This window comes from Chrysemys picta, chromosome 2 (genome assembly GCF_011386835.1).
Source record: "Chrysemys picta bellii isolate R12L10 chromosome 2, ASM1138683v2, whole genome shotgun sequence".
In the NCBI taxonomy this organism is placed as follows: Eukaryota; Metazoa; Chordata; order Testudines; family Emydidae; genus Chrysemys; species Chrysemys picta.
In genome coordinates this window covers 180,910,952-180,933,325 of record NC_088792.1, presented here as the reverse complement: position 1 = coordinate 180,933,325, position 22,374 = coordinate 180,910,952, and the positions used below count along the sequence as shown (strand labels likewise).

Genomic DNA, 22,374 nt, shown 5'->3' with positions numbered 1-22,374 from the left:
AGGTGTCCCTAAAATAGGGTGGACTCAACCCACTGAAAACTTTGAAGATCAGGACTTGAGGGGAGATTCTGTTCTGTCTGTGCCTACACTTGAGAAGACGGTGTGATTCCCAGATCGAGTAGACATACTTTTAGCACACTGCTAGCTTGAGTAATAGTGTAGCACAGGCAGTAGCTATCCATCCTGAGTACAAATCCACCTTAACCCTCTGGCTATGTATTCAGGGCGGCTAGCCCATGTCACCATTGCTGCTGCCTGTTACCACGGCTACATTGCTGCTAGTTTGAGAGCTAGCACAAGTATGTCTACATGAGCTGGGAATCACAGCCCTAGCTTGTAGTGTAGACATAACCTAAGAGATGCAGCACAGAACTTCATCCCAGGCAGAGGGAGTTCTAACATGGCTTTCAGCCACCTTTGCACACTCCCGATCCTGGGCAGTTTGGGGGGGCCAGAGCAGCTTCCAGCATAACTCAGTGGTTTGAGCATTGGCCTACTAAACCCAGGGTTGTGAGTTCAATCCTTGAGGGGGCCACCTAGGGATCTGGGGCAAAATCAGTACTTGGTCCTGCTAGTGAAGGTAGGGGGCTGGATTTGATGACCTTTCAGGTTCCCTTCCAGTTCTGTGAGATAGGTATATCTCCATATATTCTATTCTATAATTTAAACCTGGCACCTGTGTTAGCTATGAGAGCCTGGGATACCATATGGGCAGCAGCACTGCCTGGAAAGTCTGCAGCCTGCCCCCGACAAACTCTTTAAGCTAGGGCTTGTGACATATGGAGGAGTCCTTGGAGGATAGCCTTGTGGCTATGTGCTACAGTACCTGAGCCAGGGGAATCCTCCTCCAGCTGGAACCGAGGCCTTTAGGGTCCCTTTATACCACTGGGATCCAGTGTAAAGGGATTAGACTGAGGGTGAGGATCTCACCTCTGAACCCTTAGCTGATCTGCAGCATTCAATCAGGCATTAGGGTGGTGACTGGAGAACCAGAGTGGTGTGTTCACATCAACTCAGGAAGCTTAAGCAGGGGGTCTGCCATGTTTTGAACCACCTGAGGGTTTTCACAGCTCTTGTTTACAGCCCCAGGTGCAGCATGTTACAATAATCAAGCCTGGAGGTGACGAGTACATGGATCACCAGGGCCAAGTCTGCATCTGTCTGGGTGGAATGTAAGTGGAAGACACATTGTTAGCAGCTGTGGTTATTTTGATATCTGGTATCAGCAAGGAATGTCAGAGTATTCCAAAGCTACATACCATCTTCATGATCTGCAGGCAGACACCCTTGATTTTGGGTAATGATCTGATACTTGTTAGTTCTTTGGAATGGTTTTCCTCCACCTCCCAGTGCTGTTTCAGCCATTTGCTCTTCATCCATGAACTAGTCTTGTTTAGGTAGCAGTATAGCTGGCTTTGGTGCTGTTTGCCTACAAGGTGAAGGATATCTTAAAAATGGAATGGACCAGTCACATCCCAGTGGTGGGTGCATTATATAAACAGAACAGGCCCCAGCTAACTCTCCCATAGCTGTATGAGCACTGCAATGGTAACTGCATTTAAAACTTGTTTGAATCAATAAAGTGAGCAGATATGACTCACGGGGCAGGTATGTTGAGTGAGAAGGTGCCATTTCTTACATGGTGGGCCAAATTCATTCCCTGTCTACCAGTTGAGTTGCACCAGGGATGAAGTTTGGTCCACCTATTTTTCTGGCTTTAACTAAACTTTAAGACCCAAAGCTCATCTCAGAAATGAATCTTTCACAATCCACTGAAAGAAAAGAGGAAACACTGTCAAAAAGACATGGACCTTTTTTGGCCCCCTGCTATTTTGTCTGAGAGCCAACTGTCTCCTTTCTCACTTTCCCTGCTGCATTAGCACATTGGCCTTATGAAAGTGAAGAAGTAAGCTGCAGCAAGGTGGTTATTCAGCAGGCAAGTTCACTCTTCATGGCTTTGCTTGGGATAAAGTTTCTGTTTCTTTTAGGTCAGAAAACTATTGTCCTGCATAGAAAAGCAGACATACACTTTAATAAGCCAGCAATCTTGAAAATGAAGTGCATTTCTACTATAGACGAAGGCATATATGTGCCCCCCACAAAGAGGCAATGCACATTCTCTCATGCTGCCCCATCATGTGGTAGAGACCCTTTAGTCTGCCTGAACCATCACTTGCTACATAAGCAGGATGACTTAAGTATTCTTCACTCAGTTGCTGCCACTCCATTTTGCCCATGCTTAACTGTGCCATATGTATATACTGTTGTATTGTGTATATCATGTGTGTTCTTCACGTAGTATAGCAGATATATATTTTTGCTGGTGCTATAGGTGGGGCTGATTAGGTTGCTCTATTATTAAAGTTGCTTGACACTTCCCATTATAATACCTTGTTTTCAAACTTTGCCAAAGTGTAACTGTTTGGAGGGAAATTTTGAGGGTCTGCCTCAGGCTGCCTGAGGGTCTGCCTCAGGCTGAATTGTTTAGGAAAATTTCAGACAAAATGGTTCAGCCATTTCTGAGAATGAGGCTAGGGAAAAAATATGCTTATTTGCCCTTGTTAAAAAAAATTCTGGCAACTTTTTTGTGTGAAAAATTATAGCGCCCCCAGGCTTTGAACCAGGAACTCAAAATTTGGCAGGGGGGTGGCCTTTGTCACAGGCATGCCATTTGTTGTCCCCACGAAAGCTGCAAAAATTTGGCTAAGTTATTATAAGCCTTTGAAAAATCAAATTTTGCACATGCTCAGTAGAGATTTTAGCTGCTAAATTCCCAGAAGATTCCATCAGCATTGAGCCTGTTTCTCTCTGGGGCTTGGGACTTGCCCTGCAATTGCAGCCCTGGGCTACTGTGTGCTATGACAGTCCAGGCACCTGATCTAAGAGCAGGGAGCCTGGCTAACCTTTGCTCTAAATGACACCCCCTCCTCCATACTTCTGGGGCCCAGGCAGGTGAAGGAGGAGCATTCTGATTGAATGACAGAGGAGACAAGAGCTGAAGCTGGCAGAGGGAGCAGATTGGGAAAAGAAGCCTAGGAGGTTGGGAAGAACAGGAATGGAGGCGGGGAGGGGCAGAGTGGGAAACTGAGACTGGAAGTTGGGGTGGAAGGCGAGACTGGGACTGGCTGGGCAAGGAGACTGGGATTGGGAGCCAGGGAGGGAACCAGGGGGGGGACTGGGAGCCAATAGGTGGGAGGAAATTGAGATTGGATGAGGAGCTGGAGTGCAGGGTCGGCAAGGAAACTTGGACTGAGAACCAGTGGGACAAGGAAATTGAGGTAAAGGGGGAGGGGAGACAGCTCTGAGGAGCCAGGATGTGGGAGAACTGGGACTGACTGAACTGGGTCCAATGGAAAAAATGGTATGTGATCATGTAATTAAAGACTGTATCATAGTGCAAATGCACAAAATGTGGTACAGGAAACCTTAAATCTGGTATTTCCCAACTTCGGAGTGCTTGACTTTGCAACCTTAGTAATGTTCTTTTAACACTGGTTATTATGTGTAGGGTGACCAGATGTCCCGATTTTATAGGTACAGTCCTGATTTTTGGCTCTCTTTCTTATATAGGCTCCTATTACCCCCCACGCCCTGTCCTGATTTTTCACACTTGATGTCTGGTCACCCTAATTACGTGTGACATTTTGTTTGTTCTATCACAGTGTATCTAGAGCTATTTATTATCACATCTTTCTGTACCTCAGTTACCCACTCCGTAAAATGGGGATTATGATGTTTACGCACCTTTGTAAATGGCTTTGAGATCTCTTGATGAAAAGCACCATTTAGTTCTGAAGTAGTAGTAGTATTTTTCTTAGATTGTATGCTCAGATGTTTGGGGCATTAATCTTACTCTGTCTGTTATACACAGTGTAATTTTATTGCACTGTAAGTGAATTATAAAATTAATAAATGATAATTATACACTAAGGCCCCATTACTTAAGTTTTTAAGGGAGGTTTTAAGTCCCTGTCACCTGTGCAGTTGGGATAGTTGCAAAAATAAGACACAAAGCTACTGAACAGGTATAGCCCATAAACACAACTGCTGTTGCTGCTAAACTAGCCTCATATTCTCAGACAGACAGTAACAATTAGGCAAATGCGGTACCTTGTTCTTCGAAGATGATTTGTCTCCTGGGTTCTGGCAGGCTATGAGAGAGAGTGGAAGCCACGGATGGGGCCCATCAGTGAGAAAACGTTGCTCACAGCCCAGAAGCATTCCCTTGTAGGAGCTGACAGCAAGAGGTTCAGCTATCTTAACCCCTATCACAGTGTCTCTCTTGCTATCAGCAAACAGAGTAAACCCCCCAAACATCAGCAGGATTTATTCGCCCTGGGCAATCAAAGCACCATGATACCAACTTAGGCCACTTTCCTTTGGAAAGCCCATAAAACACTTGTGTGCACACCCAAGGCTTATCACGCCCACTGCTGCCACTATCTGTTCTAAAATGCAGCAGAGATGGGGGTTTCTGGCTGTGCTCAGCTGCACGGGTCATACACAAGCACAAACTGCTGCAGATGGGGAGAAAGTGAAGCAAAATGAGGTAAAAATACTAGCTTTGGAGCAGCGTGCACAACAAAATCGAAAGCAGGAAAGTTATTAGGCCTACCTGGAAAGGGTGGATCCTGTAAGATGCTCCCTCAGGTCACATACTCATCAATCAGCTTGAAGGGCATTTAGCACCTTGCAATAAGTGCTCAGCACTTTACAGGTCATGACCTACATTAACATACACAGAACTGCCCCAGAATCCTTCATTCCTCCCCTCCTCCACCTACATGACTCTTCCCCAACCACCATTCCACTCACTGCCACCACCACATTGCAAAGAAAATGAAACATTCAAGTCTAAGATGAAAAACCTCAAGCTTCTGCTTTATGAAGCCCATAGCATATGGTGAAGAACATGATGAGAGAATCATATCTTGTACTAGAGCCAGATTACCCAACTCACTTGTGGATTATCGCATCAAAAAGCTATTTCTGCTAGCACATTGCCTTCTGCTGTGACCCCTCAATGTACAGTAAACCAACATTTAAAATGTCTCTGTTGGTTTATAATAGAGCTCAGTAGTAGCAATGCGTCTGGGGTTTGCAACAGGGAGTGTATGATTCTGCTTTTACCAGTAGTATCATTAGCAGAATAAATAAGGTTAAAAAAATAATGGAACTACAATGCATAATCTGGGTTCCTAAAAATCCTGTCCAGTTGTTGTGTCCTAAATGCGCACACAGCTTTGTCATTTCCACTGGCACCTAATCATGCTAATCATTACATTTGAATTTTCCATGCTGGTTCCCAAGGTTTGCTGTGTTATTATAGGTTTGGTATTAGTCTTGAGGGCACCAATGAATGTGAGCTCTCTGCTGTTCACTGACTTCTATTTTGTTTTGCTTGTTGCAGGATGGAGGCTGTAGCTGTCCAGGAGATGTCGCCAAAGCGTTTGGTAAGTACACTATGTCGTGTTCAGCATCAGAGGGCCAAATTAATCTCCGATGACACTCCCATGCAGTCAGTAAAGTTACATCAGTGTGAATTTGGCCTTAAAGATCTAATCAACACCAGGCTATCTTCATCCCTAGGGTAACCCCACAAAAGTTAATACACAAACTGTGAATTTGGCCCTACATCTAATTTATACAGTCCAAATTATACAGACCAGAAAGATGCACAGATCAATGTCCTATTTAGAAACTAGACCATTGGGGTGACTGAGGCTGGACTTTTATGATCTGCAGAGACAGTAGCTGAAAGATAAGGGTTACCGCCAACTAGGTTTCACCATTACTTCACCGGGACATTGCCAAATCTGGCAGGCCTGACATTCGGCTTTGTTTTGGTTCATGGCCACACATGCAGTTTGCACTGACCCTCTGTTCTGCCAGCTGCTCGCTGTTGAGAACAGGCTGACAAGTGAAGGTACAATGCGTATGTAGCAAAACAACGATTGCAAGCAAACTCGATGTCTGGGGTAAGTTATTGGGAGTCAGTCACACAGCTGAAGAGTGGGGATTTTATTTTTACTAAGCCTCTGGGGCTGAGCAAGCTTTCAGTATATCCCAGTTAATTATTAAGAGACAGAATTTGTTCTCACTGATATCAGTGGCTTCGGTGGAGTTACTCCAGCTTTACGCTGGTGTGACTGTGAGCAGAATCTGCCTTACGTGTTTTCCGTTGTTCACAGAAATTACAGTTGTGGGCCTGTCAGTCCTAGCAGCAAGGTGGACGCTGGTTCATGTTTGAGCTGGGCAGTCCTGATTTTGATGGGGTTGAGCGCATCCTCACACTGGGCTGGAAGGGCATAAAGACACCCTTAAATACCTTTGGGGGTATTACAACATGGCAATGCCAGGGTGGAACAGGACAACACAGTGTCATTGCTACGTCAGCATGTTATGATGCCAGTGTCACGGCAGGCACTGTGATACAGCATATATCTCAAAAAAGGTACATTAGAATTGGAAAAGGTACAGAGAAAGGCAACAAAAATGATTAAGGATATGGAACAGCTGCCATATGAGGAGAGATTGTAAAGATTGGGACTGGTTCAGGTTGAAAAAGAGACGACTAAATGGGGATTGGATAGAGATCTATAAAATCATGACTGGTGTGGAGAAAGTGACTAAGGAAGTGTTATTTACCCCTTCACATAACGCAAGAACCAGGGGTCACCTGATGAAATTAATAGGCAGCAGGTTTAAAACAAATGAAAAAGTACTTCTTCACACAACGCCCAGTCAACCTATGGAACTTGTTGGTATGGGCCAAAACTATAATGGGGGCTCAAAAAAGATTTAGATAAGTTCCTGGAGGATAGGTCCTTCTTGGCTAATAGCTACTGATGGTCAGCGATGTGACCTCCATGCTCTGGGTATCCCTAAACCTCTGGCTGCCAAGAAGCTGTGAGTGGACAACAGGCGATGGAACCCTTGATGATTGCCTATTTTCTTCATTCCCTTTGAAGCACCTGGATTTGGCCACTGTCAGAAGACAGGATACTGGGCTAGATGGACCATTGGTCTGATCCAGTATGGCCGTTCTTATATTTACCTGGCAGGAAATTTTCAAAAGGTAGAAATTAGAGGCCTAAACCAAAACCTCAGATCTGCACCAACTCAAACTTTGTGTGAGTGCTGGGAGAGTTGAAATCCAGCTCCAGCTCCGAGGATTGCATATAGCTCCTATCTTTAGAATAGCCAGATGATAAGGGAGGATTAAAGCAGGATCCTTGTGATCTGGGACCCATAGTCAGGAAGCCTCAGTTATGGAGTGAGCTGCCAGGCCCACCACTCCAGCTGAGTGCTGCCAGCTGGGTACTATCGACTTGCTGCTTGGAATCCTCGGAACTATCACAGACCCTTAGTGATATGTGCATGAGTGACATGACCGAGGGATGGGGACCGCTGTTAGAATTGTGTGATTCTGACATGGTTGAATGGTGGCAGCTGTCGCTGGCTTTGGACAGCCCAAAGTTGGGTTGAACCTGGGGCCGCCGTCAGTTGTCTACACAGCCAGCGGGGAGCAAGGCTCCCAGCCTGCCTGGGGCTTAAAATAGCTGTGTAGATAGCATTTGGAAGCTGCAGCTCAGCCTGGAGGTCAGGCTCCGAAGCCTGGGGGAGGGGGATCTGTCTGTCGACCTGACCTGGGAGACTCATTCCTGTAGGTGGTGTCGATGAATGGATTGGATAGAATCTCCCATGAGGCATTCTATTGTCAGTTGTTCCACAGTCACCCCTGGTGCAGTTAGTTCTTTGTTCTGCCAGTCTCTCTTCAGCCTGACCCTGCTCAGTCTCCTGCCGTGGTTGTTGTTAAGGACGTTACAAGCTGAGGACTATGACCTCACTGCATTCCAAGCTGGAGGGGAAGAGACCTGGCCAGTGGAAAAGCTCTTATTTCAATGGGACTCTTTCCAGAAATTAGAACAACAGGAAATTACTTCAAAACGTTTAACTGTTTATCTTTGTAATTCGCTGTGAGTCCGAAGGGTTTCTTTGGGCTGCCCTGAGCAGAAATTTGCTCTCTGAAACCTGTGGCAGTGCAGATGTGGGCGTGGCAACTGGCTAGTCAGGATATGCATTGGGGCATTAGAGCCCTCGACTGAGACCCCAGATTGCTTCTTGAAGAGAGGGAGGGTTGAGAAACACTTGAGATTGCATGATAGGCAACAATCCTGCACTGGCAGCAGGCTGGGCAAAATAGCTGAACAACTAGGGCTGTATCATTCTGAGAGTTGACACAGATTGCAGGTGATTAGGGTGATCTCCTTATAGTTAATAAATTGACGATTGGGAGCCCCCATATGGCCAGGGGCTCATGCAAGTAGATTTGAATGCAGGATTGGGGCCTAAGATAGACAAACATAACAGCCCAGATAGATGCACACCAGACTGGAGGACCTGATGATGGAAGCGTTTGAAGGCAGCATGGAGATCACTGGTGTTCAATACATGGTTATTGTTGAAAGACATTGTGAAAGGAGCAGTTGGAATGGGCATCTGAAAGAACAGCCAGGCTGGTTGGTTGGTGCATTGTGCCAGGGAAGAGGCTCCAAGCGTAAAGGGGGGCATGGAAGGAAGCAAAAAAGGTGAGTGTGACAGGAGGAGGCAAAGGGGCATTGAGGAGGCAGCCAGCAAGGCAATAGGAATAAATTAAATGAATGGAGGTGCAGCGCTGTGCAGAGCCTTCAGGGTAAGGACAAGCAGACTAAAAGGCAAAAGATGAGGGTCTGCCAGCATGGGTGGCAGGTATCGTAGGCTGGGGAGGATGAGCCTTCCCTAACCCAGGCCGTGGCCCCGCCCATGCGCCACCCTGAGGCCCCGCCCTTGTTCCCTCTCTTCCCTGAAGCTGGCGGGGGCTCAAGTTGGGGTCTGAAGGTCGCACTAGCAGTCTGGTGCAGTTCAGGCCAGCTGGCAGCCCAGTGATCAGGCTGGGCACTGGCCCGAAGTGGCTGGGGCAGGTGGGCTGGGGCTCCTCTGGCCTGCGGGGGGCCCCTCAGGGCTCCAGGTGTGTGTGGGGGATCAGGGCCCTGGTGGTGGAGCCTCGGGTGGAAGGAGCGGGGCCTCGGGTGGAAGGGGCAGGGCGGGGGCTTAGCCTCCCTGAAGGGCGGGGGTCATACGCCGCCCATGTCTGCCAGTGAATGCTGCACTCTCGGAAACCAATGTGATTGGAAAATGCCTCTTGAAGCAGCTGTTCAGTTAGACTGGGGGGGAAGCACGGATTACAACGGGATGTGGGAAATGACCAGCAGGGCACAGCTGGGGTTTTCATGCTAAGGGTGCAGAAGAAGAGCTGGAGTGTCTCGAGTGTCTCGATGGTTCGGGAGAACTGACAGAATCCAGTCATAGTCTGGACGTGAACACACAATGAGAGGGAGAAGTCAAAGATGACGCTGAGGTATTGGACCAGGGTGCCTGAGTCAAGAGTGAAAAGTTCAGGGTGGTTTCTTTGCAGTCTGGGTCCTTATGAAAAGTACTTACTGTGTTGTTGCACTTTCCCTTTCCTGACAAATGGGCTTTTGAACAGAAACATTGTGCACGGAAAACAAAGACTCCAGCTGTGTGTGATCGTGAGCGAGCAAAAAGCCAGGTTTGTAATCTGTCACCAGCACCTCTGGTCACTATGGAGCGTGAGCAAGCCGAACAAACGTAGCCCTCACCTCCACATAAAAGGGGTAGAGTGTTCTGAAAAGCCTTGGTCCTCAATAGCAACACAAAAGCCAAGCAGAAAGTACTGAAGCAAAAGCACTTTGGGAAAAACAAATGTTAAAAGGACTTCTTGTGGTTGGAGCTGCAAGGTGGTAAGAATGTGTATTTCAACTAGTTTAGTCAAATGTTCTGGAGGGTATGAGGCCAAGTTCTGGGCTGGGTTTGCAGAAACACTGCCCATCCCTGACAGGAACCATTGCAAACTATGCAAAAGTGGATCAAGTTGGTAAATTTTTATTCCAGTAATTTAAACCGATTCTCAATGATTCAAGTGTGTGTTTTTTTTTTTTTTTTTTTAAATTAGAGCTGTGAGGGAACCAGAATTGCTGTTTTCTGGGAAATACTCAGGACCCTACTAAATTCATGGTCCATTTTGGTCAATTTCATGGCCAGAGGGTTTTTAAATTAGTCAATTTCACATTTGCAGATGTGTACATCTGAAATTTCAGGGTGTTGTAACCATGGGGGTCCTGACCCAAAAGGGGGGGTGCAGGGAGTTGCAGACGGAGGAGGTTCACAGAGGTCAGGGCCGGCCCACAACATTTTGGCACCTGAGGCAGGGAGCTCAAATGGCACCCCCATGTCCCCTCACTTGGGCCAAAACTTTGAAAACTCAATTCTGCCTTCTTCCTGTTCTTCTCCTCTCATAGTACTGCTCTGCTACCTACCCCAATAAAGGAGAACTAACACTTAAAATTTCTGAACAAGGCATTTAAAGTTAACACTTAACTTTCAAACACCTGAACAGCAAATGTAAGTTTTCTTGTCTGCATAGTAAACACTGGCATTTTTATCTGTTTGAATAATCAAAGTGGTGCTTTCCGTGCCTTCTTGGTTGCAAAGATTTTAATTGCTTCCTGCTGAAGGTCCACCGTCTGGGCCAGCTCACGATCTAGTGAGATGGTTGCAAGGCCGACCAGCCTCTCCTGTGTCATAGTGGAGCGTAGATGTGTTTTTATTAACTTCAGCTTGGAGAAGCTGCGTTCTCCACTGGCAACTGTTACAGGAAGTGTTAGAAGTGTGCGCAGAGCAGGGCCGGATTAACTTTTTGTGGGCCCAGCTCCAAACATATTTGTGAGCCCCCCGGGGAATGATTGTAAAAGGGGCTGGGGGCAAAAGCACAGTGGAGCGGGAGCTAGGGGTGGTCCCTGGAGCAAGGGAGGGCCAGGGGTAAACTGCAAGCGCAGCAGGGCTGGGGAAGGGGTAAAGAGGATACTCCCCCTGCCCATGTCCACATAGAGCAGGTACCTACCTTCTCCCTGGTTCTAGCCCATTCTCTTCGTCTCTCTCTGCACTGAGCTGCCCCTCCTCCAGTGTGACAAAGTGGGAATGTTCTTAATGTTTTCTCTGAATACTGTGTGGGTACCTCAGTTTCCCCTATGCATTTCTTAAGAATCTAGGTGGTGGGATAAGGCTGTGTGGTTGTTGCAGAGCCCTAGAGGGCAAGTTTGATGCTGTCTGCACAGAGAATGGCTGGCACACTGTCTCCTGGCAGGGGTCAGGGCAGGGGGCTGGGAGTGTGTGAGGGAGTGTAGGGGTCAGGGTGGGCAGGGAGCTGGGGGTATGTGAGGGGGTGCAGGGGTCAGGGTGGGCAGAGGCTGTGGGTGTGGGCTGGGGTCGTGGGGGTGCTCACGGCAGGGGGCTGGAGGGGGTATGCCCTGATTCCAGCCCCTTCCCCAAGGCCCTGCCCCTACCTCTTCTCCGCCTCCTCCCTGGAGCAGTGAGCGTGCTGTGACTCCGCTCCTCCTCCTCCCTCCTGCTAGCAAGCAGCTGATCCAGCTGTTTGGCGGCGGGGAGAGGGAGGGAGGGGAGGGAACATAGCACGCTGGGGAAAGAGGCGTAGGAGGAGCTTGGCTGTCGGCAGAGCCTGCCCTGCTGCAGCAGTAGCCGGCAGCACTAAGCTTCTGTCTCCATGGGGGGGCGGGGGGGGGGAGGAAAGAGCGGGCCGGGGCCCCTTTGGACTGTGGGAATGGTAGCAGTGGCACCATGGTAAATCAGGTACTGAGAGCAACAAAAGTATTTGGAAAGAGTGTGGTCATCTTATTTGTGCACATATATTCCAGAACAGCCTTTGGAGTTGATCCTGCTGAAATGTATCTTGAAAGAGCTTTCAGTTCATCACCTAAATCACTCGCATCAATATCGTGCATGTCATCATGTGTCAACACTGTCTCTAGTGCCCTGCATTGCTGGTGTAGGTCTTCTTCAGGTATAGTGAGGAGTTTTGGAATATCATACAACATCCCCAATATACTTGAGCTGCAGGAAACGTTCTTCAACTGACTGTATTGCACAATCTAGCACCTGGTTAAAGAATTCAACTTTGAATTGTTGTTTGGAGTCTCTTACGGAATTATCTCATGCCTAGTAATCAAAATGTTGTCTTCTTTAATGACTCTTGTATTCTTGAATGGGTGGGAAAATAGCTTCAGTGTCAACTCCCCCTGCCAACTTCTGTGTACTCTTCAGAACGTTTTCAAATCACTCATCTCACCAGTAAGACTGTAGGTATGACTTTGCTTTGTCCAGTTGTTCCGTTGCTCCAGATATATCAAGGTCAACACCTTGGAGTCTCTTGCTTACAACATTTATTTCAAACAGTATGTCATGCCACAACACTAAGCCACGCAGAAATGTGAAGTTATGTATGTTTCTGGTGATTCCATTTCCTTCTGCCACTGTTCTCCCATGAACAGTTCCTGTCATAGCATTATCCTCCATAATGGCAACTATGGCATCATCTATCTTCCCAATTTGGTGTTTGATAGGCTTTATCGCCTTCACTCGACTTTCCCATCGTGTGGCACTCAGTGGTTTCAGTGTCAGAGAGGATGTTCCCAGATGTTGCTTCAAAATTTGCCGTCGATGAGTTGAGGCAGAGAAAACTATATAGCTGCTTTGAATTACATTAAAAAATTCAGCAGCCTCACTAGAAGCTGATGCTGCATCACTGACCACCAAGTTCAATGAATGAGAACTGCATGGGATAAAAAAAGCTCGAGGGTTTAACTCTTGTATCCAGGTCTGCACTCCTCTGTTCTTTCCTCTCATGTTGGCACCATTATCGTAGCCCTGACGTCTCATGTGAGCTATCGCAATTCCCGTATCTTCCAGCTTTTTAAGAAGCACATTTGTCATACCAGCTCCTGTAGTATCATGAATGTCAATAAATTCTAGAAAATGCTCTCTGACAGTCAGCATTGCAGGGACATTTTCACTAGGTTCTGTTGTTACAAAACACACCATTAAAGTCATTTGTTCCGTATGGCTGATGTCAGGCGTGCAGTCCAGAATAACAGAGTAATATCTTGCTGACTTCAGATCTGCCACAATCTTCTGTTTTGACTTTTGTTGCCAGTAACTGTATGATCTCATTTTGAATTGTTTTCCCAAGGTAGTGGTGTGTGTACATTTCTTGGGTGGTGACTCTTCTTAGATGCTCTGGGAGTACAGCATCAAACTCAGCCATCAGCTCCTCAATTTTAAGGAAGTTTCCATTGTTTGGCACATACAGCTGATCTGAAGTGCCACGCAGTGCTAGGTTTTGGGTAGCAAGCAATCTCACAATGGCAATGAGCCTTTTCAGAACATTTTGCCAATAAAGAGACTCTGATGCAATCTTCTCTTGATGCTGATCATCTATGGTGGCCTTTAACCTTAGTCTCATCTCAAGCTCTTTCCACCTATGGAATGCTCTCTGGTGATTTGCTGCCTTCTCATGACATGCCAGATTTCTAGCCAGATTTTTCCAGTCCTTTGTTCCCGTAGAACCCAATGTGGCTGGAACATTAGACTGGAAGAGTTTGCAACAAAAACAGTATGCAGCATTCTGGGTTTTTGAGTACATAAGCCATGGCCTCTCCACTTTGTCACCAATGGGGATTTCACGCCAGTAATGTGTTGGATGGAAACTTCTATTTTCATTGTCTTTGGGGAAGTTTTTCACTTGCTGTGGCCCATGCAGTACAAGGAAGTCCCTCAGGCTACTGCTCAAGTGGGTCCACAGACCTGGATTATCTAGACTTAAGGAACTAAACTCAGCAGCAGCTTTTTTTCGCACTTCCACCACACTCTTCTCTGATCTACACTTTTCTTCAGGAATGTGCATGGTTACATCCATTTGAGATGGAGATATGGATGCTGCAGTAGCTGCCAGGTCACCTGCACTCTGACTAACTGGAAGATCAGGCATCTCCTCACCCCTCACATCCTCACTGGGGCCGGAAGGCTCACTGTGAACATTTGTGTCTGTATCTCAGGAGAGCTCCTTCGTGCTTAGATAGAAAAGCTTCATTTGCTTTCTTTCTTTTTCTGAATGCTGCCCCAGAGGGGCGTTTTTTTCTTTCACTCATGACTGCTGTTCTGTGCCAGCTATAGTGGCTCTCCACACTCAATTGAAGGGGACAAATAAGCAGGCTGGTAGCAGGGCCTGAGTGAGAGAAGGGCCTAACTGGCTCTTACTACTTCAGTTGTCTGCCTGTTCTCCTCAAGTGAGTTCAGGGAAGCAGCAGGAAACAGGAAGCTCCCTGAGAAGCTGGTGTAATCAGTCCAGGCTCCTGGGGGTGCTAGAGAGGTACGTAAGAGGCTCCTCTTCCTCTCTCTCCCCCTGCAGCTCCTGCTGCTTTCTGTTATTCCCTCTCACCTTTGCTCCTGCCTGTTATGTCTCGTGCCCTCCTTCCTCCAGCACAGCACTCCACCATCTCAGTGCATCTAGAGCGGAGAGAATACATATGCACCGGCAGCAGACACAATTTTCTACACTCTGGGTTCTAGGGGCTCCCCCCCCACAGTGTGGCACGTGAGGCGGCCGCTTTAGTTCGCCTCATGGTAAGGCCAGCCCTGATGGAGGTGGAGCTGGGCTCTGAAGTCAGCAGCCGCAGAGCTTCCTGCAGCCAGGGGAGGTTCATGGAGGTGAGTCTGATCTCCCCCCAAAAGTGGCTGTGCAGGGGAAGAGGAAGTCCTGTCTCTCCCTGGCCTGGGCAGGACTAGCAGCTGAAGTATGGTAGGAGCCCCCCCAGCTGGGGCACCCCCAGCCCTGCCCTTCCACCTCCCCTCCAATAGCTAGATTTCACAGGGGAAGTCTGATTTCATGGCCTGTGACATGTTTGTCACGGCCATGAATTTGGGAGGGCCCTAGAAATGCTGCAGTTTTGAAATTTGGTTTTGTTGTGAGAGGTCCATGGCCCCAGAAAGTTTGATGGGGTGGGGAAGCCATCACCAGAGAGAGGGCGAGGACTGGGGAGTAGGTGGCAGCATTGGCAGGGCAGAGACCCAGGAGCACCAAAAGCACTTTGGCAAGGCTGTTTTTGCTTTGTTTTGGGTCCCTTTGGATGGACTGAATCCAGGCCCCATGTAATTTTAGTCCAGCTGTGGCAATAAAAAGTAGAATTCTCACAGTGCCATTGCTGCAAAGACGGTGTCCGGTTATGCCAAGTAAAGAGAAGGTCCACACAAGTGATCTAGAATGACTGGGATGAAGATGGGCACTAATCCTGGTTTTGGTAGGTTAGGAAAAGTATCCGATTAGTTTCTAATTGGGCCTTTAAATCTCACAGACATCTGAAACAACAAAACTCAGGGCCAGCCTATCAGCAAGCTGAAGTGACAGGAGACCTGAATGGGTGCCTGACTATAAATATTACATATGCTATAGAGATTTGGCACAAATGTTATTTTTTAAAATACCTTTTAACATGAACATACTGTTCTCATCGAATAAACAATGGGGCAGATGGAGCAAGGGTTATATACCAAGGCAGCTGGGTTCTGTGTTACTGTTCATAGAGCTGCCCTGTAGCTGGACTAAACTTTGCTAGGGCTATTCGAAATGAACCCAGACTCCATAATTTGGATGTGGTTCCAGATCAAAATATTCCCAAATTCAAGTTTGTCTCTACGGTTTTGGTTCATCCTATGATACAGATAGAGGAGCGGTGAAGATCAGATAAGGATCCAAATTTTCCCAAGTTTTTTTTTTTTTTTTTGGGGGGGGCAATATTTTGGTTTAGCTCAACAGAGATGGGAGCCAGTCATAAAGGTTGTATCTGGATTTGAACTTTCCCAAAGTTTGGAATTGTTTAGATGTGGCATTTTAGTTCTGGCTCATCTCTGTGAGATCAGGTTCTGCATAAATGCCAGTTATTTGTGGGCAACGTAAAGGAGCTGGGAAGCAGAGGACAGTGCTGTCTATACCTGTAACTCCGTTCCACACAGACAGACAAAACAGTCATCTTGGGCCACAGAGTGTTTTGTTTCAGGGATGGATCAAAACAGGTTCTGAAAACCGCAAGATCTGATCCTTTTTTACCTGGTTCAAAAACATTTGCTTCACTTTTAAAAATGAGTTTTCATTTTCTTGGAATTCTGCGTGTCCTGGTTCCAACCAAGACTGGAAGCCCTAGGGGAGGCTGTTCATGGTATAACTTCAGCACAGATGGGAAAACTGGCCAATCTCTTGAGAGAACCTATTGAGATTCCCAAAGCCTCATCCTACTCCTGTTGACTACAGTAGAATAGGCCTCATGATCTGCAAACCCAAGGGAGACGTAGGAGTTGGATAAGCCTCCAGATAATAGGGTGTTTATTATTATATTTTGTATAACCCTAGCGCTGAGGAGGCCCAGTGATGGACTAGAACCCCAGTGTGCTAGGTGTTTTACAAACACAGGACAAAGAAAATGTCCGTGCCCCAAAGAGTTTACAATGTCAGTAATCTGAACCAAACACAAACTCACCCCACACCCATTGCGGTTTACCCCGCACTGCACTGAATGACTACATGGCTGGGGGAGGGCGGGGCGGAAAAATTTCAGAGCCATCACATCTTTCATTTCAGAAATCCGCCTACAAAGTAAATAAAGGTGAATGTTCCTCTTCTGTGTCCTCCCAAATGTGTATTTCCACTCACGTGTATGACCTGATTGGAGAGGATTTAGGGAGCCGTGCAGCTGACTGACATCTTGTCCACGTGTTTGGATTGTAGTGCGAGTTAAAAGCACTAAACTGAATTTGAAAGTGAGAACACGGAAGTGAAAAAGAGCACTTTCTGTGGTGTACAGTATCACAGTATTTCAGCATGCCCCTTGTTTGAAATATCAAGGGAATACGACACTGGTGTGTATAAGTCCCGCTGGTAAAGAATGTCTTTTAACTCAGAGGGTCTCTGCTGATTGAAGTCACTAAAAACAGGATTGGGGACTTCAACAGCAGAGTCCAGGGAAGGGGTAGGGACGGTTTTATGGCCTGCATCATGCAGGGGGTCAGACCAGATGATCATAATGGTCCCTTCTGACCTTAAAGTCTATGAGTCTATGAGTTGTGTCTGTTACAGTTAAGGTGGTTTCCCTGCTCTGAAGCATTCAGGGCTGGCTATCATTTTTGGCTGCATGGCTGTTTTTGTATTGTCTTTTATCCTTCTCTCTCGCTCTCTTTCTTCTCCCCCCCCCTCACATTCTCTGCTGATCACAGGAGCTGGTGCTGATTTTGTTATGCTTGGAGGAATGTTTGCAGGCCACGATCAATGTGCTGGAGAGGTTCTAGAAAAAAATGGCAAGAAGGTGAAACTGTTCTACGGGATGAGTTCTGATACGGCCATGAAGAAGCATGTAGGAGGAGTTGCTGAATACAGGTACAAGTTATAATCTGCTTTTGCTATGGGATGGAATCACCACCAAGCCTACTTCTGGATCTGAATTTTGCAACTGGCTCCTGTTACAACCTGGGCTTGTTCCCTCTTCTGGATGAGCACCAGGCTGTTGTAAACAGACCCAACACCTGGGGCCATATGCTTCCAAGATCCCTGGGTCCGGATAGTGACTGGGCACTGTTCCTAACGCTGGGTGTCTCAGGCACACAAACAGAGGTACAGACTACCTGTTTGACACCCTTTTTGGGCAGTGGAACCTGGCAGTCCATCTGTCTGAGCCCCTCCTGGAACCAGTGCCTGAGCCCCACATTGCTTACTCAAGTCCCCCCAGAATGCACCTGGCTGTGGGAGCTCTGGTATCTTCAGGGACAGTGTGACAGGAAGGTAAGGAAGGCACTCTTAACAAAGGAATTTTTTAATCACAGACACTTTACTCTTGAAAGCACTAGAGAGTTACAGATCTATGGAAAACAACAACAACATTCTCACCCTGATATCAGCCCTGCTGTGAATCCTGGGTTTGATGAGCATCCTTAGAGAATCACCCATCTTTTATCTTAGTCCCTCTTTTGTTCTTGTGCACTTAACTGGGGGAGTTGTGGGTTCCAGGCCCCTTCTTCCCCCAGTTGGCTTCTGTGTAGAGAGTTATTCATAGTTAATAGCCATACCAGTAGAAAACCCATTATTCCAGTAGGGGATAATCATTCAGTGTTGATGGTGCTGTCATACCTCCTCATACATAGTCTTTCCATGAGGGGTCCAGCCAGCCCCTACCATAAAATGGATACTCTAATCCACAAAGGAATTCACAATACAACACGAAGGTCACACTCCAGCAGGAAGGTTATAATGAACAAAATGGGGGTGACCAAACAAAATGGAGTTCACAGACATATCCCCATTCTGGCACAGCCCTTAATTTTGCAGCAGGCCAAGCCACAACCCAGGATGCAAACGCCTCCCAAACTTTCGTCCAAGCCTAAATTTAGCAGCTTGGATCCGTCTTCAGAACTTCTGCATATTATTATTATTATTACCAACTGTTTTTAAAGATGTAGAAAGTGCCATATAGACATACATCGTACTTACAGAAGGCAGGCAAGACACAATCTTCGCCCTAAGGCATTTAAGTCTAGTGGCATTGGCCTAAATTTCTCAAGCTATTCAGTATCATATATTGGGTTGCAACAAAATGCCTGTAATAATGGAGACCAAAAAAGTTAGTGGCAGGCAAAGTGCAGTCATCGGGGAAGAGCTGAACACAGACATGGTCATGGCACTTCTGCCTTCTGATGTGGCTGAAATCAGACCCATCGAGGAGACAGAGCTGCCCCACTCACTGGTCCAATAATCTGGGCCAAATACTGAACACAGCTGCTTCTACTCCACTTCCTAAGGAAACCTTTTGGGGAGAAGTAAAAAGACATCTTTAGGACAAAGGAATAGAGAGGGGAAGGTGAGGGGAAGAGAGCTAAGAGAAAGCATGCAATGCGATTTAGTCCCTACTAAAGGGTTAATCCTGCAAAAATAAAAATACACAAGTGGTATAGCCAGCGGGTAATATTTGGATCAAGGCAGGCTCTCTTCCCCCCCCCCCCCCCCCTCCGATTTAGCAGTATGGGAAGGGCAGGGTGGCTGCAACCTCCCAGTTGAGAAACCACAGGCTAGATTAAGCCTTTGCTCAGTGCCTTGGATATGGGGCAGCACACAGCTGTGCTTCCCCAGAAGGAGCCCTGGAGAAGAATTGTGGTTCTGCTCCTGGGCAGGGATGGAGTTTTTGGACGTTGCTGAGTGTAATATAGTCTCCCCTACTTGCGATCAGCCACTCCACCTCCCCAGCCTGTTGGGTGGGGGGAACCAGGCAGTCCCTACTTGTTCCCCCTGACCCAAGGTCTAGGGTGCCCTAACACTGCCAAATAGCAGTGGGGAGTCTTTCTTTGCAGCTAAAATGCTGCACAAGAGAATGGCCCTGTTTAGGACAAGCTGAAATGTTGCACAAGGCAGTCTGCATGCCTGCATGAGTTGTAATTCACTCGATCACGTCTCATGCCAGTCCCAAGAGGCTGTTAATTTTTTTCCCCATGCCGCCGCTTGGCATCAAAGCATCTGGAACTAACAGTCCGAGTGGATGGCACTAGCAATTATCTTACAATTTAAAAATGGCAGTTGCCAGTTACACACAGGCACTGGCAGCCTTTCATCTGAGCTGCAATTACAAACTCTACTTTTGCCCTCTTTTTTATGTCAGTGACTGGAGCGTGTATACAGCAGGGCAGGTCTAAACCATTACATTGTTCAGCACAGTGTGTCATTAATGACCATTTCACAATGGAACAGACCACCCAAACAAGCCCAAGCAAATCTGTGGAGGCTCAATTCAGTTAGTGACAGGCCACTACTGATGTTGGTGAAGGTTGTAGGTAAAGTCTGAAAATCCTTGTTGTAATGCAAGCCAACATGCTGAGGATTGGCATTGGCATTGGCAACTGAAAGGCCAAATTCCACCCCCTGCTTACAACAGAGAGAGAGAGCGAGCGTGTGTGTGTGTGTGTGTGTGTGTAACTGGGGGCAAGATTCATCGCTAAGGTTCTGACAGTGGAGTAAATTGATAACCCAGTGTCCCATAGGGATAAACAGTGCAGAAGGAAATTTAGCTACTTAAACATAAAGGTTAGTTGCTTTCAGCCCCTGCCAGAAATTCTGCACAAGCTGCCATCCTGTTAGATGCGCACTCCCTCTTTTCCACTCCCTAATTTATGAAGGCTTAGAGTCCTCAGGGAATGTGTTACACAAGCTTCTCCGACTCTCCCAGGCAACTGAGGACGAGGGAGAGGGCTCAGCCTCTGAAAGTTTCAATAGCCAATAAGAGGCTGCTACTGCTGTGTCGTAAGCAGTAGGTTACATAATTGTGTACGGGGGATTCCTGCTAGCAGCAAACCTTGGAATCCAGCCAAGCAGCGTAATACTCTGCTGCATTGGCACTGGCTGTTAGATTTTGCCTTCAATTCCATAGGGGTAATGCTAAACTAACTCCACTGAGGTGCCACAAATTCTAGCCCAAAGCCAAATCTGGCCCAAAGTGCCATCTCTAAAAAGTGTCCAGTCTAACCTCAGCATTTATAATCTTGGGTGCCTAAAGGCAAGGGCTTGCTTAGGGTTTTCAAAGCGGCCAGAGGGAACTGCTACCCCAAACCTATTGAAATTCTGTGGGTGTTGAGTGCCTGGCACTCCTTTGAAAATCCCAGCTATCAGTCTGTGTTGAGGTACCAACAGAAGTGATTTGATTTTCAGAAGTGCTGAGTCCCGCAACTTCCATTCAAGCTGCTGCGGATCTGGAAGCCCTCATCCACTGTGAAAATCAGGCCACTGGATTTATGCTCTCAAAATTGAAAATTTTGCCTCGAGAACCCTGTCACAGTTCAGGGCAACTGCTCCTGTATTTCCCCCAGTGGTACACCAAGGGCACCACATCTAGGCTCATGGTTCCTCAGCCATCACCTCTCTAGGATGGAGACCGGCATCTCACTCACTCCTGATGGGGCTATTTCTTCCTTGGACCAGAGGTCCTGCCATTTGCTGGAGCAGAAAGAAGGCCCTGAGTCAGGTTAAACTCAGGATTTTTGGTTAAATAGCTTTTCTTTCTCAGTTGGTCCCTGGAGAATCTAGTGTGATCAAGTATATGCAAGCTTTCCTCCAGGTAGTGGTAGCTCTCTGGAGGTGTTACAACCTGAGTGTATTTGAAATCATGATCTTTGACCTTCCCTGTTGTAAAAAGACACCCAACCCTAAACCCTAACAGATAGTAAAATATTGTCCAAAATACACATTATTGCATTCTCCTAACGTGCTATATAACCAACTGCTGCTTGAGCATTTTCTGAACACGTTAACTATGAAGTGGCTTTAGGATTTTGGACACAAATGAAGCTTTCCAACCACTTTAAAGCACAAGATCCTATTCCCAGCAATCACAGGATAATGCACATTTTAAGCCCCTCTGCCTTGCCCCAAAGAAGATGTTTGCCTCGTGTTGCCCAATCATCTTATTCAAAGGAACACAAAGAGCAGATGACAGCTGGGGACATTCCATTACAGCAGGGACTGCAAAGGGTGGGATAGTGAGACAGGAAGGATGGGTGTGAAAATCACAAGACCAAATTCTTCCCTGACCTAAGCCCACAGACTTCAACTTCTTTCTTTTTGCCTCCTGAGGAATAACAAAAATGTGCTTTGAAAGACAGTGCAGGACGTTTGCCTATGTGCCAGTCATTTACACTATATAAAGTATTTCTGCAGTCTGCCCTGTTGGAATAGCTCGAATTCTGCCTTCAGCTGAGTAAGCCCCCTGCAGTGTAAATGAGGAGTGCAGAATTGGGTTGGTACATTGTAAACTCTCCTGGCAGAGAAGCCTAATCTTTATCTGTTCTGTAATGCACTATGCACACTTCCCGTGCCTGGGACAGAGCCTCAGCTGAAGTCAATAGGGGTAGCTCTGTTCAGTGCTTAATTTGTAATGAAAGAGGTGCTGGGGCTCAGGCAATGAGGTGCTGGGGCTCAAGCAATTTTTCTACTTTCATAACGGATGCAGCAAGCCCAGCAGGTGCTGGGGCTATGAACTGCCAAGCCTAGAGGTGCCGGGGCTCAGCCCTGGCATAGCACGGGCCCTGGTACATCACTGAAGCTATGGCAGTTTATACCAGTGGAGGATTAGCCCCAATATTTTTAAACATTGCCTTGGCCTGTCTGTCTGCTGGGGTAAGGCTCAATCTTACTGCCTGGGGCAAAACTGCCATTTACATAAACAAAAGTTTTGCTTTAGTAAAAACAGAAGGATCAAGCCAATAATGCGCTCAGGCATTGTTTGGGCATTTGCCAGAAGCATTCGCTTCCTCTTCACAGTACTTGGTATGACTTTGGTACAATGCACTGCACAACCTTTGAACACCCAACAGGAACGGGCAGCAATCAGTAAAGAGCGGAAGGTTCTTTAAAATGATAAGCTGCTGAGTGTTGAAAAA

General features: G+C 47.0%; 1 protein-coding gene across 3 annotated transcripts in view; it reads left to right on the top strand.

Moving 5' to 3' along the window:
* Positions 1-22,374, top strand: part of GMPR (guanosine monophosphate reductase) — a 55,798-nt gene that overhangs the window by 23,915 nt on the left and 9,509 nt on the right. For all 3 annotated transcript variants that reach the window (XM_005308567.5, XM_042860512.2, XM_065585067.1), the window contains exons 7-8: positions 5,411-5,453; positions 17,179-17,338. In XM_005308567.5, the coding sequence (XP_005308624.1) occupies positions 5,411-5,453; positions 17,179-17,338 (203 nt within the window). The remainder of the gene's footprint in view (positions 1-5,410; positions 5,454-17,178; positions 17,339-22,374) is intronic.